At 37.4% G+C, this 22,396-nt stretch overlaps 1 protein-coding gene across 2 annotated transcripts in view; it reads left to right on the plus strand.

Annotated features, from left to right (window-relative positions):
• Positions 1–2,495: 2,495 nt before the first annotated feature.
• Positions 2,496–22,396, plus strand: part of LOC123316947 (protein bowel) — a 48,604-nt gene continuing 28,703 nt past the window's right edge. Inside the window, exons 1-2 of one of the 2 annotated variants that reach the window (XM_044903270.1) lie at positions 2,496–2,882; positions 12,499–13,304. In XM_044903270.1, the coding sequence (XP_044759205.1) occupies positions 12,505–13,304 (800 nt within the window). In that variant the 5' untranslated portion in view covers positions 2,496–2,882; positions 12,499–12,504. Of the gene's footprint in view, positions 2,883–9,314; positions 9,427–12,498; positions 13,305–22,396 lie in introns of those variants that run through there. The other variant, XM_044903269.1, reaches the window with a different exon arrangement.

Genomic DNA, 22,396 nt, shown 5'->3' on the forward strand with positions numbered 1-22,396 from the left:
TTCAAAAAAGTTGTTTTATTTTTCCCTTTTATCATAGTGATAGAGACATTGCGCTGCATAATCGGAAGAATTTCAAACGCAAAAGTTTCGGGAGTGAAGTGAAGATTTGTTATCGGTTTAGGGCAGTGGTCATGATGAAATTATGCAGTGGGTCACAGTGGCAGGTTGCAAAATGAGTCGCGTTTAGAACAATGCGATGATGTACGAAAAATTACCATTAAGAAAACTGGATTCTTTGGTAATGCTTCTCTCTGGCAGTTTTTTCTCAGAGCAGAATGATGCGACATTTGCCAAAATTTAGCCAAGCGAAAAAAACGAAATAAGTATATGGTAGCCGGTAAAGACCGAACTCTTGGACACTAACTGAATCGTCGATGAAAAGACAATAAGGCCCGTATTAATAGTCAGATCTCAAATTGTGAGAATGTCTCAAGTAGCGTCTTGAGACACCAGTCTAATTAGTGAATTTGACTTGAGACTCTGTCAAGATGACGTCTCAATCTTCGATCTCACTTGAGTAGGCGCTTATTAATATATGAAGGGTACAGGGAAACAACCATCGATGTCAATTTTCCTTATAGCTGAGAAAAACGCGTTTTCAAATTCAAAATCCGTTCATATTATTTGAAATATGACAAATTAAATACAATTGTTCTCGAAATGAACATTATTAATATTATTATACATAAAATGAGTGCATTACATGAAATGTATATCGTATATCGATCGACATCGTTAGTTCTTTCCCTGCACGGTAAATCTTCGGAAGCGATTTAAGGTATGACTGAGCTAGTTTCATGGCTGTTTTAATATACCATAATATACTACTTTTCATTCTGAATCGAATGGTGTATATAACTCATTTTCGGACAAAAATTGACATCAATGGTTTTTTCCCTGTACCCTTCATATGTGATTGATGCCTCAAATGATCAATATGTTTTGGAAACGTCAAATTTTCAAATTTGGAGTGTGGTCGGACCCTGACTCAAGATGTTAACTGACAGTAATTTCTCTTTCGTGCTTCCAAAAATCGGCATCATCGAAGTGAAATATGGAATTTATGGAAGACGTAGTCGACTACTACGATGACATCGATCACTTCGACGAACAAGAATGTAATGTGACATGTCCATTCGTTCGAGATCGAAAAATCTACTTCGTTACACCTCACCCATGCCATTCATTGATGAAAAAATATCGAGCAAAAATAAAAATAATAATTTCTCTTTTAGTTTCGTAATCTCAAGTCTATCTTGAGACCATTACTCAAGACATTCATGGGTTGAGTTTCAAAACTCAATTCTTGAGATAATATCAAATTGATAACGACTTAATATGGGTTCATTGGTAAGCGGTCATCTTGAGATGATGTGACTATCTTGAGAAGGTATAAACTGAGATAGGTCTTGAGACCCATTTCGAGATCTGACTATCAATACTGGCCTAAGAATATCCTTAGTCTGGATAGATCATACAGGACGCGGCACAGCCAATTGAAAAGTTTCGAAGGTCTTCAAAAAAATGGTGGAAATTCTGAAGAAAAGGGGTTTATTTATTCGAGTCGAGAGATTTATTCGATATCAGTAGAGAATATAGTTTTTTACTCACGTTTTTAAAACGATATCGCTAAGATTGCGTACCACTGGTGAAGTCGATTTTTCAGAAAGGTTTTCCAAGTAGGAAAGTTTCAAGCATCTAAACGTATCGCTGGGAAGTTACTGGACGGTGACATTCTCCTCCTCGAGGAAGTAAGGGCCTAACACTCCGAATTGAGATACAGCACAAAAAACTGTGACTTTTTCTGAAGGTAGTGATCTTTTATGGAGTTGGCGAGGATTGAGATGGACAGGAATGCTGTGATGTATTCTGGTACAAATAATGAAGCCGACTAAAACCTAGAAACCCTGAGGGACACAAAGAGCCCTTCCGCGCCTATCTGCCACCACCAGAGTCCGAGCATTAACCTATCGAAACTCGGCAATCGGACCTGCCTTACCCTGTAATATCAAACAATTGGTTAGATCTGGGCCAATATTCACCTGTTAAAGCATGATTGAGCTGGAATTTTGGCTATGTTACGAGAGCTTTCTTAAACTTCTTCATTTTATTTTTTTGTTGTTGAAAATCACAAGCTGGCCTCTGATCGCACCCTGAAAATTCTGCTAATCCTGAGATGGGCAAATGTCGTTTGTGCCGAATGAAAGAGAAGTGATTGACGCTTCATCTAATACTCTGCTGTGTCCACCATCAGACCACCCGTACGCAAACTTCGACTCACAGGTGATCGATGCAGTGGTCAGTAATATCAACACATATGGAAACCTAGTAATAAAAAATAATAAGTATACATTAAATGCGTAGAAAGTGTACGAGTACATCTTATGTGAGTAATTTTCAGCGATCTACTAGCAAACGCCTACAGATACGCTGGCTGTGGCGGTCCGAGGGGGAACAATTGAACAGCGGCTGGAACATAGAACAGTTGAACGCGCCACCGCTGCCGTGTAGAGGCGATGCCTTGATGCCTTCCACTACCGTGCGAAGGGGGAGGGGGACGAACAGGTTAGCCACCTGAGTAAAGACTCTGAAGATAGCCAACTTAGTCGAGAACGAGTTAACGCGCAAGCGAGTTTACGCAACTCTCTCGCAGGATACCTTGCTCCTGTTTTTCGATTTTATCCCCGCGTTTATTGCACTCTCCGCGGGGTTTCTCGTTGACCGATTTCGTTTTGAGCCACCCTATGGTCACTTGATAGTATGTCAATGTTATTGCGGTGACACGGTGAAATTATGTGACTTTTATTGAGTGCTTTCAGTGACTTAAGTTCATGTTGCGCTAATATGACCCCATGGGATTATTGAATTCACCGCTTTAAAGAGTAAGGATCTATTGATTTTGCTTGCATTTCTAAGCCTTCCTCGACCAATGTCGATGGTAAAGATTGAAACAGATTCCCTTCAAGCTGCATTAGAAATTTGCTTCCATTAAGCCTTATTTACATAGATTTGTGAGACAATTGGTTATTTCGAATCGCTTACTGCTTAGTATAGGAATAGGCGATGACATAAAGCAGTTGAGTACTGTATCAAAAGTATCAACAGCTTATCTATAAATTTTCAGGTAGAAATAGCTGGGTTCACTATCGCCAAAGGTAAGGTTATTTCAAAACGAAGAATGATGTGGGATATGTCACCATTATCTAGTTATTATGTGTCGGAATTTGAAACGAGCATGAAAGTTGACTGGGAAAATCTAAATATTGATGTCAAAGCTTGTTTGGTTAGTTAGTCTTTACAATTACTACGAGTGAAAACTACTTTTTTGATAGTCATATATCTTCGAAGTTTGTTTTCTAGGACAACAAATTCATCGCACATTATTCGAGCTGTAACCCTGACAATAATTCGTATATGCTATTAAAAAGACCTTCATGGTCAACGCAACATCAAATAGCCCGCTATACTCAACGTATCAGATATTTCAAAATTAAACCAGCCAAAACATGACATGTCCAATGCCACCATGCACCTTCAAAGCATCGAATAATCGGAAAAAAAAACAATTAGGCGTTTCCTATCAGATTTTGATGGACTTGGTAGGTGACGTGTGGCATGAAAAGGATGACTTACCTGAGTCAGGTAAGAAACAGAAGGCAAATGGGATTAAATACGTAATACAATCATGGCATATTTGAGATTAAGCAAGAATAGACTTTGGGGGAAGTGGGAATTGTTTGGAGGTGTCTCGAAATTGGATATTTGAGGGTCAAAGATGCCGACAAAGCAGGAGTAGATATTGCCCATTTGAAAAAGGTGGATGATATATAGAGACAACGTCTCACCCTCTTGAAAGGTACCAATTAATCCTCAATAATTTTGATTACTTATTGAGGATTATGATAATTGATGTTAAGCATATCCCTGTGAAATCTACGGATATCTAGCAGTAACCATGGCAATCGCTGAAATATAGAAATGACTTAACTTCCAACGTGCCTTGAATAAGTCGATGCAAAGAGACAGGCTGCGATATTTTGGAAAATTAGGTTTCCAGATCGAGATAGTTAAATAGATAACAAGGGAACAGTTTCAACAAAAAGATAGTCATTTCAATCAAAATGGCAATTCTTAATGGAGAAAATCGATCGTTTAAAAAGGATTGCGTTCGTATTAAGACTTTTCCTCAATTGTCGAAGCCTCTTATTGGTTCAAAGCAGCTCTGCTGTTAGTGCTGTTTCTATGAGAGCTTTTGGAAAAAGCCTCGCCTATGAGCAATTGAATGAAGCAAATTAGGATTCATAGGATTCTGAATTCTTCATAATTTTAGAAACTTGCCCATGAGATTATTTTGATTGAGGTTCCAATTTAAAAGCAGTGCATCTTTCATCGCACTTCTAATTTAATCCATCATACTCATTTAGAGCCCTTGATTAAGTTCGAAATATGGACCATATGAACCAGAATGGCCAATATTCAACTGATTTTCAAGTGTATGAATTTATACCTACTGGAAAATGCGTTCAGCTACTTCCGTTCCTTGTGCCAAAAATTTGGGGCTTTTGTTGAACACAAAAGCCACTTTCACGCTTCAACCACAAAAACTGAACCCATAACCCATACCCCTTTGTGTTTGCGCCTGCAAGTGGCTTCCATCCCCAGGCCAGAGAGAGAAGAATAACAAAGAACTGGTAATTTTGTTTTGTCCACCGTGGCTTAGCGATTATAATAGATGCGATCGCCTACTAGCTGCACAAGTCCCCAAACACGGACTCTCTGGGATAGACAGGTAGCTGGATTGGCCTTTTTTTTCAACATCGGAGAGACCGCAAACGTCTCAGAATGCGACCTGATTTTTTATACCATTTCGAATATTATTAATTTCCTTTGTGTTGCTCTACCGACTTCTAATAGGTGGCAGAAACGTGTAAATAAGTGACGGTCTGTCAAGGATATCGGGTTACCGGATTTTAGAGGATTATCTTGAATTATTTCTTGAGGTGTGAATGATTTGGTGTCCCAAGATTTAACGTGAAAGGAGACTAAGAAAGTTCATCAAGAAGAACTTAACATCGTACAAAAGAAAAATTTCAAAGCACGTGCATAAGAGTAACAACGAAGAAGTAAAGGGCTTTAATTTCAGGTTATAATCTAACCTTGCTTAATGCTCCTAATCTCCTCGAAAATATGTTTGTTACTTATTTTGGAATGATACAAATTGAAACTTGTGGAAGCAAAATGTCCTAGAGTTGATTTAACTCATAGATGTCTTTTCCATACAAGGAAGAAGTGCCATTCAATGACCCCAACATCAACAACCCCGGTCGAACTATGGCTCAATCCTTATGTATACACACTACCAAGTACTGTCAAATTTTCGTTTTTACAACCACGAAAATCCCACCTGTCATAAATTAAAAACCTTAAACAATCGGGATCCAGAGTAGTCCTGGGCATAAACAAAACGCAGTCTACGAGCTAACCTAACAGCGCGCTCCCGGCTTCTGTCGGCCATCTTGATTCTCGGCTCTTCTCGTTGTCCCGGTCCAGCCTCCTACGACTCCTCAGATAACAAGTTGTAAAGCTAGCTCTGGTTTATTTACCAGTTCACTTCTTCGACCATTTAGAAAGGCAATAAATTCATTTCTCGGGTGTCTTTGATTCATTTTCCAACGCCTCCGTTGATAATGCAGACGGGAGGGCGAGACCACAGAGTTTTTATGGTTCTATGCATAAATAACAGACTGAACGAAACTGGTTGACTGGAACTAGGAGTTATTGGTCCATTTGTGGGAGTGTTTCGGTTATTACTATTTGATATTGTTTACGACATTCTCATTACTGCAGCAATTAAAGGTGCACTTGAGGCAGAAGTTTTTGAAATTTCCAGATGAATTTGTTGTAGTTGAATGACCGATTATGGCTGCATGATGACGTGAAGATGCAGGTTCATCTAAAGTGTGAACACTTGCTTCAGCATCGATTTGAAAATTGGTCAAAATTCAATCGCCATAGTATGTAACGAAGTCATCTGTTACCTCATAAAGCATCGTCATCGACACTGATATATATACCCGAGTACAGAGGGACAGAGATCACATCATCAAATGGCACCAACTTTGAGATAAAAAAAACCAAAACAGTACCTAGAATCTGAAACAATAAAAATATCTCTCTTTCTTAAAAGAAATAACGTCACTTAGTGATAAAACGAGATGAAGGATGGTGCAGAACGTTTTTGATCTACTGATGATTTATACCCTCATTAATATTAATTGAAATCGAATTTCAGGGAACCGAGAACTAATCAACAAACATTATTTTCTAGAAATCCCGGTAACGGCATCATCTGAATTAAAAAAAGCACCTTATCTAAATGACATTTCGTATGAATTATCAATCGAGATTACTAGGAAACAACAATCTAATCTTCAAGGTGTGTCCTTTTGCATTATTAATGGAACCGAGCTACTTTATTTTATGGAAATTTGCGGTCAAAGACTTGACTGGAAACCCTAAGATCTTGATAAGATCTCAAGTTATTGTAAAAAGTGACGTATTGCATCCTAGTGAGCTGGACTTGAAAGGAACAAAGGAATTACATATTCCTGATGCTTTATTGTTATTCTGGTCGTGATCTCCGAGTGTGTTTTCTTTGGAAGTGACGTGCTACTGCCCTGGAAAAACTATTATTTCATATATTATCACTACCAAAACGGAACAGGTTTAACATAACGCAAAACTTCTACATATGACGAATTCATATTTAATTCAATTTATCCAGATATAGCACTGTCATTCAAGATGGAGGGATTGTCAAAAAAAAGTTGTCACTGAGTTGGCAAAACCATTCTAAGAAGAAGAAGAAGATAAGTGTATTGGAACATGGTCAAATGGCAAACAACAGAGGTTTTCCATCCTATATCCTTATAACTTTTAATCACATGGATTTTTAGCGTCTTATATCGTTTGTCTGTATTGCTCTAAACAGCTAGTTCATCAGAAGAAGCATATTTTGCGATTTTGTTGACATGGAAATATAGATCAAAAACTGCGTGTTTAATTGGACATTGGACAATTGAACAATTTTTCCTCAAATGAAATTAGTAATTATTGTAAATGTCGATATCAAAAACTGATAGCTAATAGTACCTACCTATCTTGTCTGAAAATGTCTGAAACTGCTAATGTGGAATGTCATACATTCCACAGATATCGCAGAAATTAATAATTCTCTCCAACTCACCGAACAGCACTCAATATAAAGATTGACATTTAGAGACCTTGCAAATCATACAGTCTCCCATAAAGTAGGTTGAACTAATAGCCAATAAAGACATATCGTGTATTGAGTCAACCTATCGAATTAATGTCTTAGAAACCTGCATTATGGACGAATATAAAATTATCATAACATTACAGATTACTTCTGTTCATGATTTCATTCTAGATCTCCAACTGTATTTCAAATCAGGCAACTTTTCGAAAAACTTACAATTATCTTTTTTCATCTATATATCTACGAGATTCAAATAAAAACAGTAGGAAAGAAGCAAGAAAATTATATGACCGATCAGTGGTCATCCCAAGAGACTTCTCGAAAGTTATTTCAAAACCCAACTGATTCAATTCAAAGTTGACCACAAAGTAAATTTCTTGGTTTCACTTAAACCATATGGGGCCCATTCATGTTGGGGTAGACTTTGTTTACACAACTATGGGTGGTCCATGTTGACACCTCTGGAGATGTACACAATCCCAAGGGTTTGCGACCATTCTTGTGGTTCAATTGACGAAACCAAATTGGAAGGAAGGTACTTTTCCCAAATTTATGTATTTTATTTGCGGAGACAGGTGTCTTGAGGACTTCGATTATGATATCCATTTTGAAGAAGAAGAAACGACATCACAGAATTAGATCATCAGTGACGTTTAATATCAGGGGTGAATATAATATGGCGTCCTAATAATTTCGACAGCTTTTCATTCAAATACATAGCAGGAAGTGAAATGAACTTTCAATCTTTGTTAAACAAGATTTTCTTCACACTTTTGTTCCTCATTGGTACATGTGTAAAATTGGCAGCAATTTATGTTGACCAAGAAAGACCACTACGACAAATTCCCCATCTTAAAACGTACCATTAGCAAATGTCGCCATCCTGCGAGATGTGACATTAGCATTAAGAGTCGATAATAAATTATAAATATTAAAATCGAACGTTTAAATGCGACAAACGTCTCTCGACGCCCATCGGTTAGAAAATAAAGTTAAGTAGCATTCAAATATGCTAATAAGCCATATTCAGATGTATCAGGTGACATATGACTTATTGTCTACGAGACTGTAGTATCTCTTGCATAATTCCATCACATATGCCACAGGTGGTATCGCCAATGGTGTGTTTCTCAAGCTTCCAGCCATTAAAAAGAACTTGAAATTGGTTTATGATCGTGAACTGGGAATTGTGGTTTCTTCTTTGTGGGACTGGTGTCGGCCGTTGATGATCTGGCCGCTATTGCATTGGTGTCACGTTCGTTTCTTTTGTGGTACTCGTTCTACGGTATCGTTAGTTGGTTTTTCATGAGTCAGTCGACTTTGGATGCCGTTGTTTGAGAACGAAAATGTGACATACAAAGCATCGGGTCTATCGTGTATATATTCTCCAACTGAGCCCGAAGTCTAGCTTTTGAGTTTGATTTTTTTAAATTTTATCTCATTTTCGTTTTTTTTTTTTCTTTTTAATTTTTTTTCATAAAATGTCGATGCCCCATGAGGATTGTTTTCCGATGATACTCGATTTCGTGCTGGATTTGAAACAAAAACTGTTGGTTATCATTTGTCTGTTGCTCTTTTCCTTTCGAAGATTGATTTCTAGAAGTGAATTAACTGAAAGTGTTCCGTCTTTTAGGTCGAATATGTTTCGAAAATCACGTATGAACGGAAAATCATCCTGTATACACGGTCTAGCAACTGATATTGCATATATCAGTAAATAAAATCCCATGTGTAAAGTTGTGAACAAGTTTATAGATAGACAAAACGATGTCAGGAGAACATAAATTGCCAAAAAGAAATTTGAAGAATTTGAAGACATGTAAAGGATAGGAATCAAGCATCTAATTTTGAAAAGGTTGAGATTTTAAGAGCCTTTCCAAAATAGGCGATTAACTAAATTTTGGAAATAAAAAAGGAAAATCCAGAACAGATACCTATATCGAATCTTAATCAAGAATGTTTCAATATCCTCGGGAAAATTAAAATGAATTCACATAGACTATGATAAGAATTATAACATATGATGACGATAAGATTCAAACATCAAGTCAGTAATAATCTGTATGCTATCAATCATCTGTCCTTGCTTTGTGATTAGTTTTGTAATGAGGAAATTAAAATTGACTAGTACAGAAAACACAAAGACTGTGAGTTGTTCTTTATTGTGTAAGATTGAAGATTGTTGTTGTTATTTTTTTTTCTTGTTATTATATGACATCATTGTGCTGATCTTAAGGTTGCCTGAAGATTATATCAAATATATCGAAACTCTGGCCGTAGATTGAAGAGACTTTATTTCTCCTGACCAATTTCAATCACATGCAAAACGCGATGGTTTTATAGCGACATTCAATTCTTGATTTCTCAAATTCTCATGGACATTGTCTTGGTTTAGAAAGCCTACCTATGCAAAAGTTCTTCCCGAAAAGAAGAAACTAGCGGACTTGACCATAGGAAAAACTTGAAGAAATTCGTAGAGCGTTTTTAGGCACTTTCAATTGACCGCTGATATACAAGGCGATCCATTTGAAATAAGAAAGATATTGAAATTTTCATCTAGAATATGCATATTATTATACTGTTTTAGAGTTGCGGATTTACAATTTGCGACCAACCACATATCCTTTTTTGTTGAGTTCAAGTAATTGGTAACATTATGGAAAGATATAGATTCTTCTTTGTTTCTAAGTTGCACACAGTGTTATTCTTAGACTGGTGCAAATATTTCCACAGTAGATTCTTGAGGTCAAAAGAAAAAAATTCGTTCTTTATCGTTTTTTCCGAATCGGCTTGATTTGAAAGATACAGGCTGTCGAAAAACCATAAAAAAATTATTTTCAGTTTTATCTCACAAACGGTTTTATCGAATGAAATGAATTGCGGAATATATTTTTTCATTTATTTGATGAATCGTTTTCAAACACAAGATATCTTCCAGTTTTCTTATTATGACCATTACGTACCATAAAAATACCAAAAATTCAAAGAACCCAACCCTTAAAACTAATTAAGACTCTAGCTAATGAATATTTGAACTTTCTGTAAAAAAGGTATTCGTCATATTTTCTCGTATAATGCGCCGTTTTCAAGTAATTTGATGTTCAAATATCCGAAGAATTGGTTACTTTGGCTGCATACAACTCTGTTTTAAAAATCCACAGATGTGTAAAGTCACTGATTCAGCTAGTTATTCTGAAGGTAATTTTGGTTTTTTCAGGGGTGGCACAGCTCATTAGGAAATCGTAAAATGGCTATATCTTTTTATCAGGGCCGAATTAGACAAAATGGTATAGGAAAAAAGTGTTTCGTTTGACCTCAAGAATCTTCTGTTTATATATTTGTACGAGTCAAAGATTCACCCTGTATATGGAAAGTTGTATGTCATCCATTTCCTATATCGTTCAGTAAGCATTCGATATGCGACATCCTTCACTACATCGCCGAAAATTCTCGTTATGTGAACCAATCTCAAACAGCACAAAAAATTTTTCACGGTATAATCTTGAGACCATGACTAACAGAACTTGCCGGTCAACCGAGAATCTCAAGCTCGAAATGAGCAAATAATATACTTAATTATCTTCCAGGCCATAATTGTCCATCCAGCATCTCTTCGTAGACTGACGCTGGTTCCTTGATAGAGCATTGTATCGCCAGTGGCGTAGCGCTAATGATAGGGTTCGCTCTTATTGAAATATTCTCGATCATTTCAGTATTATCGACAGATATCCGCCCTGGAGTGAACCTGCGTCCTCAAGGCTCAATTCTGATGTGTCCTCCACAAGAAAAGTTGCTTAGAAACTCGTTTTATTTTGGCACTACTTATCATCAGGCATTAAGTCTGATATGCATATACCTATTCTATGTTTTCTGCTCAGCGGTTATTTTTTAAGGAAAAATACATAATTTCATGCATTTTTGAGTGTCAGGCATCACTGTATCACTACTATCATGCATCTAGGTAATCTAGAACTCAGGTAAAATCCTGATCTTCTACTGCAACTAACGTAAGCCTGTGCAAGAGAGCATTGGCGTTTTCTCACATGGCCTCACTGCTCAGCAACAAAAAACTTCACTTTTATTAGAGTTAAGTACACCACTATTTCATGAAATTTTCATGAAGAAAACCTTTCCGGAAGTTTCTCCCGCTTCAGTAGGTTTTTAGGCTAATAAATGAATTATATCCTATGGGTAGGTTCGTAACGCCAATGGATGCTCATTTTATATATTGAACGAATGAGCAACGGCAAGAATCCTATAGAACCAAGTTGTTTTAAGTCAATAACGTCAAATTCCTCGAGAACTCTTAGATGATAAAATAAATATGGCTGGACGTATAATGGCTGAATAAATATACCCTAAATCAACAATGGACTTTCCTATTGAGGCATCCTTAATTTTTTTATTGGAAGTTGGAACATATGGCATATTGAAATCGACGCGTGACAGAATTTTAGATGCTTCCAAACGTGAAAATTTAGGTCTGCTGAAGGGACTTCCAATTTGATACGAGTTTCAGAAAAAATGATTGAAAATCATCACTAGATTTACATAATCAAACACACTCACTAGAGCCAATAGAGCGAGGCTTCACTCTTGAAGTTTAATATCGATAAGTCCTTGTAGCTAGTAAGAAAAGAATAGAGAAGTAAGAAGGTAAGAAATCCAAAAAAAAATCAGTGTAAAAATGCACAACATGGCTCTAATAAAGTACCTGCAAACCGTCAAAAAGCTGCAATGCCTTCAATAAGAGCAAATTTCATTCTTCTAACGATAGAGGTACAATTGCTATGAGAATCTTTCTTATTACAAAAAAAAAACAGCTCGAATGATTTTCAAAAGCTTCGGAATATCTGTGAAGTCAAATTCACATTAAGATTTGATGGGGAATCAAAAAACGTCAATATTTATTAAACAAGCCATATGAAGGAACCATGCTGATAGCCATTTATTTCGTGTAATTCTCCGTATAATTTTGGGTGAGGTCAAAAAAGAATGACATCTTTGAGTATTCAGTGAATACTCCAAACATTCATAGCTGTTCTATATTTGAGCTCTTAATGTTACATTTATGTAAACAACTAAGACAAGATACATTTCTGCTGTGTAAAACGGTAATCTGGGTTCAGGCTCCGCAGTAGTTTTTCATGAGCGATTACTCTATCAATCCTCAATACTTCTGCAACTTCTGTAAGCTACATTCATTCTTTTTTTTCCAGATCGAAATGTCGGACGTCCCCACTTCCGTCGAAGAACGTCCCATCTCCCTCTCCTGCAGGGACTTCCCCCTGCAATCTCCCAGAAGCTCATCATCCAGTCGAGCTTCATCCTCTTTCGAGTCCCAGTTACAGTACCACCACCAATTCCCACTACCAACAACCATGTCACACCAGAGGGAATCCTCGGCATTCGTACCAGTTGTACCTACCAGAAACATGCACCCCATGCTCTACCCTGGGGACATCCACCCCCTCCTCGGCACAGAACTGATTAGAGATAGCAGGGATCGCGAGAACTCCTCGAAGACAGGTGACAATCCACCACCCCCCTTCAGAAGAAGCTCCTCTTCCTCCTACAACATAATGGCTATGGTGGCCGATAAGCACAAGGAGCTGCAACTACGAGAAGAAGCCGCTTGCGTGGCGGCCGCGCATGCGCTGATGATTCCCCACAGGACGGCAGGTCCTCAGAACCTCCTGGAGGGTTCATCGTCCTCCCAACCGCATCCCTACCAAGGTTTGTTGACCAGCAACCCGAATTCTACCACGTTTCCTTTCCCCGGCGGTGCGACGCTGTTCTCCCCTGGACCTCCCCAGATGCACGCCCACTTGGACAGGAGGCTCCTGAGGGCTCCAGGAAGGGCATCGAGGCCAAAGAAACAGTTCATCTGTAAATTTTGCAATAGACAGTTCACGAAAAGTTATAACTTGTTGATACACGAGAGAACTCATACGGACGAGAGACCATATTCCTGCGATATTTGTGGAAAGGCTTTCAGAAGGCAGGATCATCTTAGAGACCATAGGTGAGTCTGACTTATATTATACATATTCTAAACCTTTTCAAACTCTTTCATCAACAATGTTCATCCATTACATCACATTTATGTGAAGGAGGATGTGTTATTACTTATTACTATGAATGATAATAATGAGAGTCCTAGATTGGATCCCTGGGGATCACCATAGTCGATTTCTGACCATATATGTATACTATAAATAAGGCACTCAATTGACGATTCCATTATCTTGTAGATAATCTCCAAATAATTCTGGACCCACAAAAATAGCACACTTACAAAATAGAAAAAATGGAGTAATGGGTTTATGATAATTAACTTTAATAGTTTTTAAATCATTCTTCACCTCTAGTCAAACCTAGATCGAAATCGTATATTTTTCTGGAAGTAAAGGTTGTTCGTTGTTTCGGACACAAATCACTCATAGGTGAGGCTACATTAGGCTAGATTAGATTCGATTAGTTTGGGTCAGGTTGGGCTAGGTAAAGTTAGGTTAGGTTGTGCCAATTTGAAAACTCTCTCATTCAGATGTACAGGTTGGTTACATATCGAGTCTATCATTTTTTCAATTCACTATAACGATCTTATTTTGAACATCTATCATGATTTGAAATCGATAATTTTTGGGTAGATAAATTAAGTGATGGTAAGTTCCTAATAAAAGGACTAATGTAATCGGCAGTCTAAGGTTCTAAGGCCTCACGAACTCGGCATAAATCTAACCTACCATATGAAAAAATTCGATATCAGCGTCATTGTTGTTAGAAGTCAAGTTCACTGATACTTAAGTTAGTGAGTAAGGAAGAATATGGAGAATCATTAATAGGGCGCTTGACTCAGGTAGAAAACAGCTGTGTAGGTAACTTTTCCTTGTCCGAAATGATGTAGAAATTAAGTAATAGTTTCTATACTATGTTCAGGAAAGTGTGTTGTTATGATAGATGAGTTTGTGTTTTTTTTTTGTTTGAGGTACTTTACATTCTGCGGCCAAACGACTTGTTATAATGTATTATTTCTGTATTTTAATATTATAAAGGCAATCCAATTGCATTTGCTTCTCACAGTCGTCGAGGGTCCCGTCTAGAGTAGCTAGAAATCGTTGCTCCCACAACTACTAACGAAGTCATAATTTATCACTTCGACAAACAACGAGTTGAACCAGTTTTCTGGCTCTCAGTGTAGATGCCAACCTTATAAATATTCCATCCGTCTGGGATCGATATAACTCAAAAATTCACCGAGTTCCTCGACAGCTCCTAATTGAGGTCCGCTCATGTAGTCGTAATTATATTTTTGAGTTTAGACTAATAAGTATGCACAAAGTATAAGTCGATTAAAAAATATTATAGCAATTATAAAAATCGGAAATTTTCTCAGGTGTCGGCCTTGGATTGCTCGAATCTAGAAGCCGGAGAGGTATAGGATTATTCAAATTTATCGAGTCCGGGGTTATTGATTAAAATAACCGACTGATTATTTTTTCCGATCATCGTTTTTCATGGTAATTGGTTGTTCAACTGCCAGAATTTCGATCATCGCCAGTCCTTCTCAAAAACGGACGGGCAACAATTCCGCGGTCACTCTAATATGTAAATTCGGCTGAAAAAAAATTGGGAAGATGTATTATCATCATTAGTCCTTCTCTCGGTCTTCTGGAAATTGTCCGATTGGTATTTTTGGGGCCAAAAACCCCCAGCATGCGGTACGATTCAATGTAATATATAAATTCAACACATTGACAGTTTGGCTTCCGACAATGGATTCTCTAGATTCACTTTTCATTATAAAATTGAATTTGGACTAGAAAATCTCCACGCACCACTCATCGACGAATACGAAATGCAATACATGAAACATGCAACCGAATATAGTCCTGGTCTCGGCGCCAATTCGATTCTTTACGTCCGATTGATTAATTCGACGAGAAAAACAAGGCTCCCAAAAAGATGGTCACTTAAAAATTCGTCAAGACCGAACGGTTGCATCTAGATGGATGAAATTCTCAGATTTATTACTAGAAGAATTGCTCTTTCAGAATATGTATCAGAGTTTCATCTACGGTTACTTTTATTGAGAGATAAACGACTCGAAAGCTGACCTTCAAAAAATCCCGAAAAAGATGGGTTCAGTTAAAAATTCGTCAAGACCAAACGGTTGCACCTAAATAAATGAAATTTTCAGATTTATTACCAGATGAGTCGCTCTTTCAGAATATGTATCACATTTCCATCTACGGTTACTTTTATTGAAAGATAAACGACTCGAAAGCTGACCTTCGAAAAATCCTAAAAAATATGGGTTCAGTTAAAAATTCGTCAATACCAAACGGTTGCACCTAGATGGATGAAATTCTCAGATTTATAACTAGAAGAGTTACTCTTTCAGAATATGTATCATATTTCCATCTACGTATACTTTTATCGAGAGATAAATGATTCGATAGCTGACCTTCGAAAATCCTGAAAAAGATGGGTTCAGTTAAAAATTCGTCAAGACCGAACGGTTGCGCCGAGATGGATGAAAGTCTCAGATTTATAACTAGAAGAATTGTTCTCTCAGAATATATATCACATTTCCATCTACGGTTACTTTTATTGAGAGATAAACGACTCGAAAGCTGACCTTCGAAATATCCTGAAAAAGATGGGTTCAGTTAAAAATTCGTCAAGACCGAACGGTTGCATCGAGGTGGATGTAATTCCGAGATTAATTACTAGAAGAGTTTTTCTTCTAGAATATGTATCGTATTCAGATCCGAGAGATACACATGTCGAAACCTGAAATGATATGTGAAATGGAAGATTTCTTCATCTTATCATTTCCATTTTCAAATAGATGAACACATTTTGATATTGGATGAATATTTTTCGCATAGATAATCTGTTTTGTAGTCTTCCAATGTCAGAACAAGAGTTCAATCTTAATCTTTGATAAAACACATTATTCACACGAAAAAGTGTGTCTTAATTTGGCTGCCCTTTCCTGAAAAACTCAATCTGTGAATATAGGAACGAATAATATAAATTTCCTTTCTTCAAGTCCACAAAAACTAGCTTCTATTTATGAGGTGAAGTTAATTAAAATGGGCCTATAAATTGACCCAACAACAAGCAACTGATTAATAAAATGTAATGCATTGTTAATCATAGGACTGCTTTAATTGGTTAAAAACAGGATCCACCTCCATTTCTATCTCTATTCTATACAATCCTGAACAAACCTCAGTAGCCCCATAGCATAAAATATAATCCATAAATGCCACAACTTCCAACAATTAAAATTTTGTTTATGGCGTCGCTTAAAATAACGTCGTCTACCTGTTTATTTCCACCTTCTGCTATTTTTAATTCGATCGCATACGCGAACAAGTTCAGGGAACGTATAAAGGTGTATATATAGACTGTTTTCAGAGACCATCATTGGTTTCTCGTTATAGCTCGGTGGTTATTATTGAATTTAATAACTCGAATGTAAATCTTTATGGGGATTTCAGTGAGGAAGGCCGTGCCGTGGCAGGTTTAATGGCAACATTGACGATTCCAGCGATATTAAATTTTATGTCGACGAAATATAGCAGCAGATCCTTCTGGAAATTTGATCTTCTACTGCAACGTGGTTTTATGGTTGTTCGGGAATTTTTCTTCCTCTAGGGGCTTGGTTTTTGAAAGGATCAAAGATGGTAGTCGCTTATTATTATTTCTAAAACCTGTCTGATTTTGATATGTTGATGAAAGCAATTTTTCGATGAGCAGTACATTTCTGAAGCTTTCTTTGCTGTTATTAAAGTTTTGATATAAGTGAGAATGCAAAAATAACAGATAACAAGAAACCTTTGCTGGAAAACTCTTACTTGTGGAGCGTTTGCTTTTCTAATCTTGTTTTCTATCTAATTTTATAGTTTTTTACTTTTGACCCATAGTCGACTATTTACAGGTTTGTTAGTCTTCCGAATCCATACATAGCTTTCTACACATCTGCATCTAATCGAAAGAAACCTTGATTAAAGCCTTCAAAAGAACGTTCGATGGGATTAAACCAACAACAATTTCGAAAATATCGCTTTAATCCATTAATCAAAAAGAGCGGCGCGTTAAATCCATAATAAATTACGGATTTTATAATACGGTAATTTAGTTGACGGTAAAGGAATCCAACTAAAAAATAAATCAACTTTTTATTCACAATAGGGAGACAGCGTATAAAGGAGGACCGGCCAGTTTTTATGGAACAGGTATACCGGGGAAAACGGAGCTCTGAGCGTGCTGGATACAGGACAGGACTAAAATAAGGCACTATCGTAGATTCTCTGTGACAGAGAATCTGAAGGAGTCGGATTTTTGTCGTACATGACTATTTAACATTACGACAACGACTATTTTTCGAAGTATTCTCCCTGAAATTAGAATCCCTAAGGCTACAAAGTACCATTGGCTCGAAAACTTCTGCCTACTGGTCATGTACAGGGTGGGCAAAATTCGTTGTCTACTGAGGGGATCTCGAGAACTATAGCAGCTAGAAGAAAACGAATGACACATTCTCAAGTTCTTTTTTCATGACTCATCCAAATCTGAAAACAGAATCGGCCTATCATTCTTAGATTTCGAGTTATAAACAAAAATTGAGATTTCGACGATTCCGAAAAGTTCTCATAACTTTTTTGTCTTTGAAGTTACAGATCTGAAACTGGAACCTTCTTAAATAGGCACTTTCCTACTTAGAATCTACTGACAAAAGATTTTTTTCAATTCAAAAATATTCAAATTCAATAAAAGTTTGCATTTAAAAAAATGAAAGTTCACGAAGAAATGATTCGAAATGAAAAAAGTGCCTGTAGAAGGTTCAAGTTTCAGATTTGTAACTTCAAAGACAAAAAAGTTATTAGAACTTTACGAAATTGTCAAACTCAAAAAGGAAGTATCGTAGGAGGCTGCGGTTTTCACCATTGTTTGTTTCTCCGAAAATGAGCTAGGAAATGTGTCATCCGTTTTTTTCAAGCTGCTGTAGTTCTCTAGATCCTCTCTGTACACAACGAATTTTGCCCACCCTGTACAGCGAAGATAATTCACCAATTCCTTTTTCGAACAAAGAAGAGCATGCTGACTTTGGGACTTGGAAGCAATGTATCTTTTAGTTGGGGAGCCCAAGAGGGAAATTCGGAATTTACTCCAGCGTGTCAGATTAATATAAAGGGAGATACTTTGGACCCTGTATAGACCTGCATATGAAGTGAATTGTCTAGTACAGCCTGTCAGAGTAGTAAAAAAGAAAAGATCATTGTACGTTCTCGAGCACAGGGGCTTTTTTTTATTTCGAAGCTAATGATTCAAGAATAACGGAAAAAATAAAATCTGACAGGTTCAACAAGCCGAAACAATAAAAATTGACCATCATGGTCACAAAAATCAGTGTCCTCCTCTCCTGGGCTTCAAATTGTTTTCGCATTCATTATAAAAGTTGTAGAGCATAAAATTTTCTACAAGTTTTGTCTGAAGCAATTTTTTCTACGTTTGAACGTTTTCAAGATATATGGCGATGAATGTTCCTTAGACTGGGTTTCTACATTGACCTTGGCCTTTCGCAAGTGTGGCTAAGCTCTTCGCGTTCATCACCCTCTAGCTCTAAAACGGTTGAGGGTATGAAAAATTGCTTCAGACAAAAGTTAAATAGAATTTTATTATCTACAACTTTCATAATGAATACAGAAACGATTAGAGCTACAGGAAGGGAAATATTAAAAAAAAATGCCTTGGTATCATCTTCAAACTACCAAATCAAGAAAACCTCCCCTGATTATTGTCAGATTAATGGGTCAACATTTCTGTAACTCCAAGTTTAACCATCTGTATGATACATCCTACACACTCGAGTATGTACGATTTTTTTTACATCTTTGAGAACCTGTAGACGCTTTCCCCACCTCTGAAAGTGCATACATCATAGAACCTTTTTTTTCTTTCTACCATCTGATCTTCAAAATCCACTAGGTCTCCACGACGCTCTAGTTATTCCTGATTTAGCTCCACTACTACTGAAAGTGTCATTGTTTGGTGAAATCAAGCAGAACCTATGAGAAAACATTTAACCCGGCCCTGGACCAGTAGGAGATACCGGGGCCATATAGGTTTGGTCCGTCAAGATTTAATCTTCCCTGGCTTATGCGACTTCCCCAACTTATCAGATTCTGTATCGGTTCGACGATACAAAACGATCTCCTGGTCTGGTCCCCTTAAAAGCTAATGGTGCATTAGATTCGAGACAATGGAAATGAAACAGGAGAAAGGATTTTCAACGTTTCTGTCTCGCACTAACTGACGAGGTGCACTTAAAATCAAGAAGAGAAAATTTAAGGAAGGAGTTTGTCGCCGTGTTTTACGAGAGTAGATAACGATTCGAAAAACTTGAAAGTTTTAGGTTTAGACCACTAGGAATGTGATAAAATTGTAATTTATCGACTGTCTAGCGAGGTCGCATCCTTCTCTGTAGTATTTTTACTTATCATTCCATATCAGGAATAGCCAAATTGAATTATGTGATGCTAAAATCAAAGGAAGATAGGGAAATGGAACTATAACCTCCTAAAAGCCTCAAAAGAAATACAATTCAAAGGTATACAGATCCTAACCCAACCTGTCTTTGAAGTAAAAATACACTGCGCACATTCTGAAAATCTCAATTTTAATGAAAGTTAAATCTACATTGACTTTATAACTTATTTTTTATGTTCTCTCGGGAAGGTTTTGAACGAAACAAGACACATTAAATGAAAGAAAAATTCAGGATTTCACCGAATCTTATGTGAAAGAAGAGAAATAAACAATTTTCAAAATACTGAAATGCTGATAAGTGATTTAATACTTGGTATTTCCACTCCTTGCGTTAATTACAGCTCGGCAACGACGGTTCATACTCAAAATGAGTGATCTTAAAATGTTCTGATCTAATCCTTCCCAGATTTCTCCGAGTTGGATTCCTAAGTCATTAAGAGTAGCTGGATGATTTTCTGAACTTCTCAGCCTTCTATTGAGGTTGTCCCAAACCTGCTCAATCGGATTGGGATCTGGATTGCTTGCTGGCCATTCCATTCGAGAGACTTCAACCTCTTCAAGGTACTCCTGAACGATGCGCGCACGATGGGGTCTGGCATTATCGTCCATAAAAATGAAATTTTCGCCAATGTATGGGGCAAATGGCACTACATGCTCTTCGAGAATGTTCCTTATATACTTATTAGCATTCATAGCTCCATTATCAACGACCACTAGGTGTGTGCGAGCAGTCAAAGATATCCCACCCCATACCATAATCGATCCTCCCCCGAAATCAGTAGTATTCAGGAAATTGCACTGCGCATATCTTTCATGTGGACGTCTGTATACAAGAAAACGTCGATCACAATGATAGAGGCAGAATCTAGACTCATCTGTGAAGAGAACTCTTTCCCAATCGGCCTCTTCCCAATGGATATGCTCTCTCGCAAAATCCAAACGCGCCCTTCGATGGTCTGGGGTAAGAGCTGGGCCTCTTGCCGCGACACGAGGCCTTGAATCATATTCTCTGAGGTGATTTCTTCTTGTCTGAGTGCTAATTTGCACCTCATGAGTTTGCTCAAGCTGAATTTGAAGGAGGCGAGTGGTTGCAAACCGTTGTATCAACGAAGAAACTCTCAAGTAACGTTCTTGAATGGCAGTTGTTACCCGTGGTCTACCCTGTCCTGGTCTTCGGACATTCATACCTGTCTCACTGAATCGCTGCAACATTCTGGACACACTTGTATGGGAAACTTCAAACCTTTCTGCAATTCTTGGGTATGTCCACCCTTCTTCTCGCAAAACTACCGCTTGGGCATATTCCTCTTGGATCAAATTGCGTGTTTCGCGTTGCATAGCGATCGAGTGTAGAAAATCAAACGAAAGAAAAACTAATGATCACTAGAATTGATCGAGAACAACTGATTTTAGAATGGAGCCAATACATTCAAAATCGGATAATATCACCTTTTTTTATTCCTGCTGGGAAAAAACATCTGTATTGAAGAAAACCGTGGAAAGTGGATAACATATGCATGCATAATTCTGATAAAAATAATTATCATTGAGAATACCTTCAGTTGTAGAATAAATTTGAGATTTCCATAATGTGCGTTAATTTTTTTGCGCAGTGTATTTGCTATCGAATGATGTGTGGAAATGAACCTAGAAGGAAACCATCAGAAATCTAATCGATTCTAAGGATAATATGAAAGGGTTGAAGGAAACTCAACGAATTAGGCAAGAATAACAAGATCTGTTTAGCCTAGTCACTCGGATATCAAAGGAAATGACTCCTTACAGCTAATTGTCGCCACAAGAAGCACCTAATGGAAATGGATCTAGCAGAAACTGACCAGTGCAGATTCTGTAGGAGAGAGGAAACTCGAGATCACCTGGTGACAGAATGCCTCGTCATTGCTAGCCTACGAAAAAATGCTGTATAGACGACATAGCTGCCAAAACAGCTGGACACAACAGATCTTAAGCACAAAGTACAACCAACCCCCTAAAACCTAAAATCTAGAATCTTATGGAAGAAGAACAAGTCTATTACTTACAATTTATTCACGCAGCAACGTTTCGAGAAAAATTCTTCTCTTCTTCAGGCTGAAATTACAAGAATGGTATGAACAAAATAGATCTAAATACCAGGACAATCCAGAAACTAAATTCAAGAACAGAGCAACAAAACAATGCAACTACAGTTTACGAACAACAATAGTGGAACAACAAAGACTAAGAACAATGACAAAAAACTATCAGAGGAAAAATCCACCAACTCACCTTATGAATAATGAATTAAAAATCGTCTGAAAAATTCAAACTCGTAAAATCATTCGAAAAAAGCAGGTTCATCTCGGGGTCTCAAATTAACGTGACGTACAGGTAGGTATGGACGCATTGATATGAATGAAACAAGAACATCGCACATACGCGGTCGGAATGCGTGCACTCGAGAAAAACTATTTATTTATTTCCTTTATCAAATTCGAATACGCAATACTGAGTGAACCAATATCAGATCTCGAGTTCACAGAATTGGGGTGTTTTCTTATAAGCAACATCTCT

Source organism: Coccinella septempunctata, chromosome 7 (genome assembly GCF_907165205.1).
Source record: "Coccinella septempunctata chromosome 7, icCocSept1.1, whole genome shotgun sequence".
NCBI lineage: Eukaryota > Metazoa > Arthropoda > Insecta > Coleoptera > Coccinellidae > Coccinella > Coccinella septempunctata.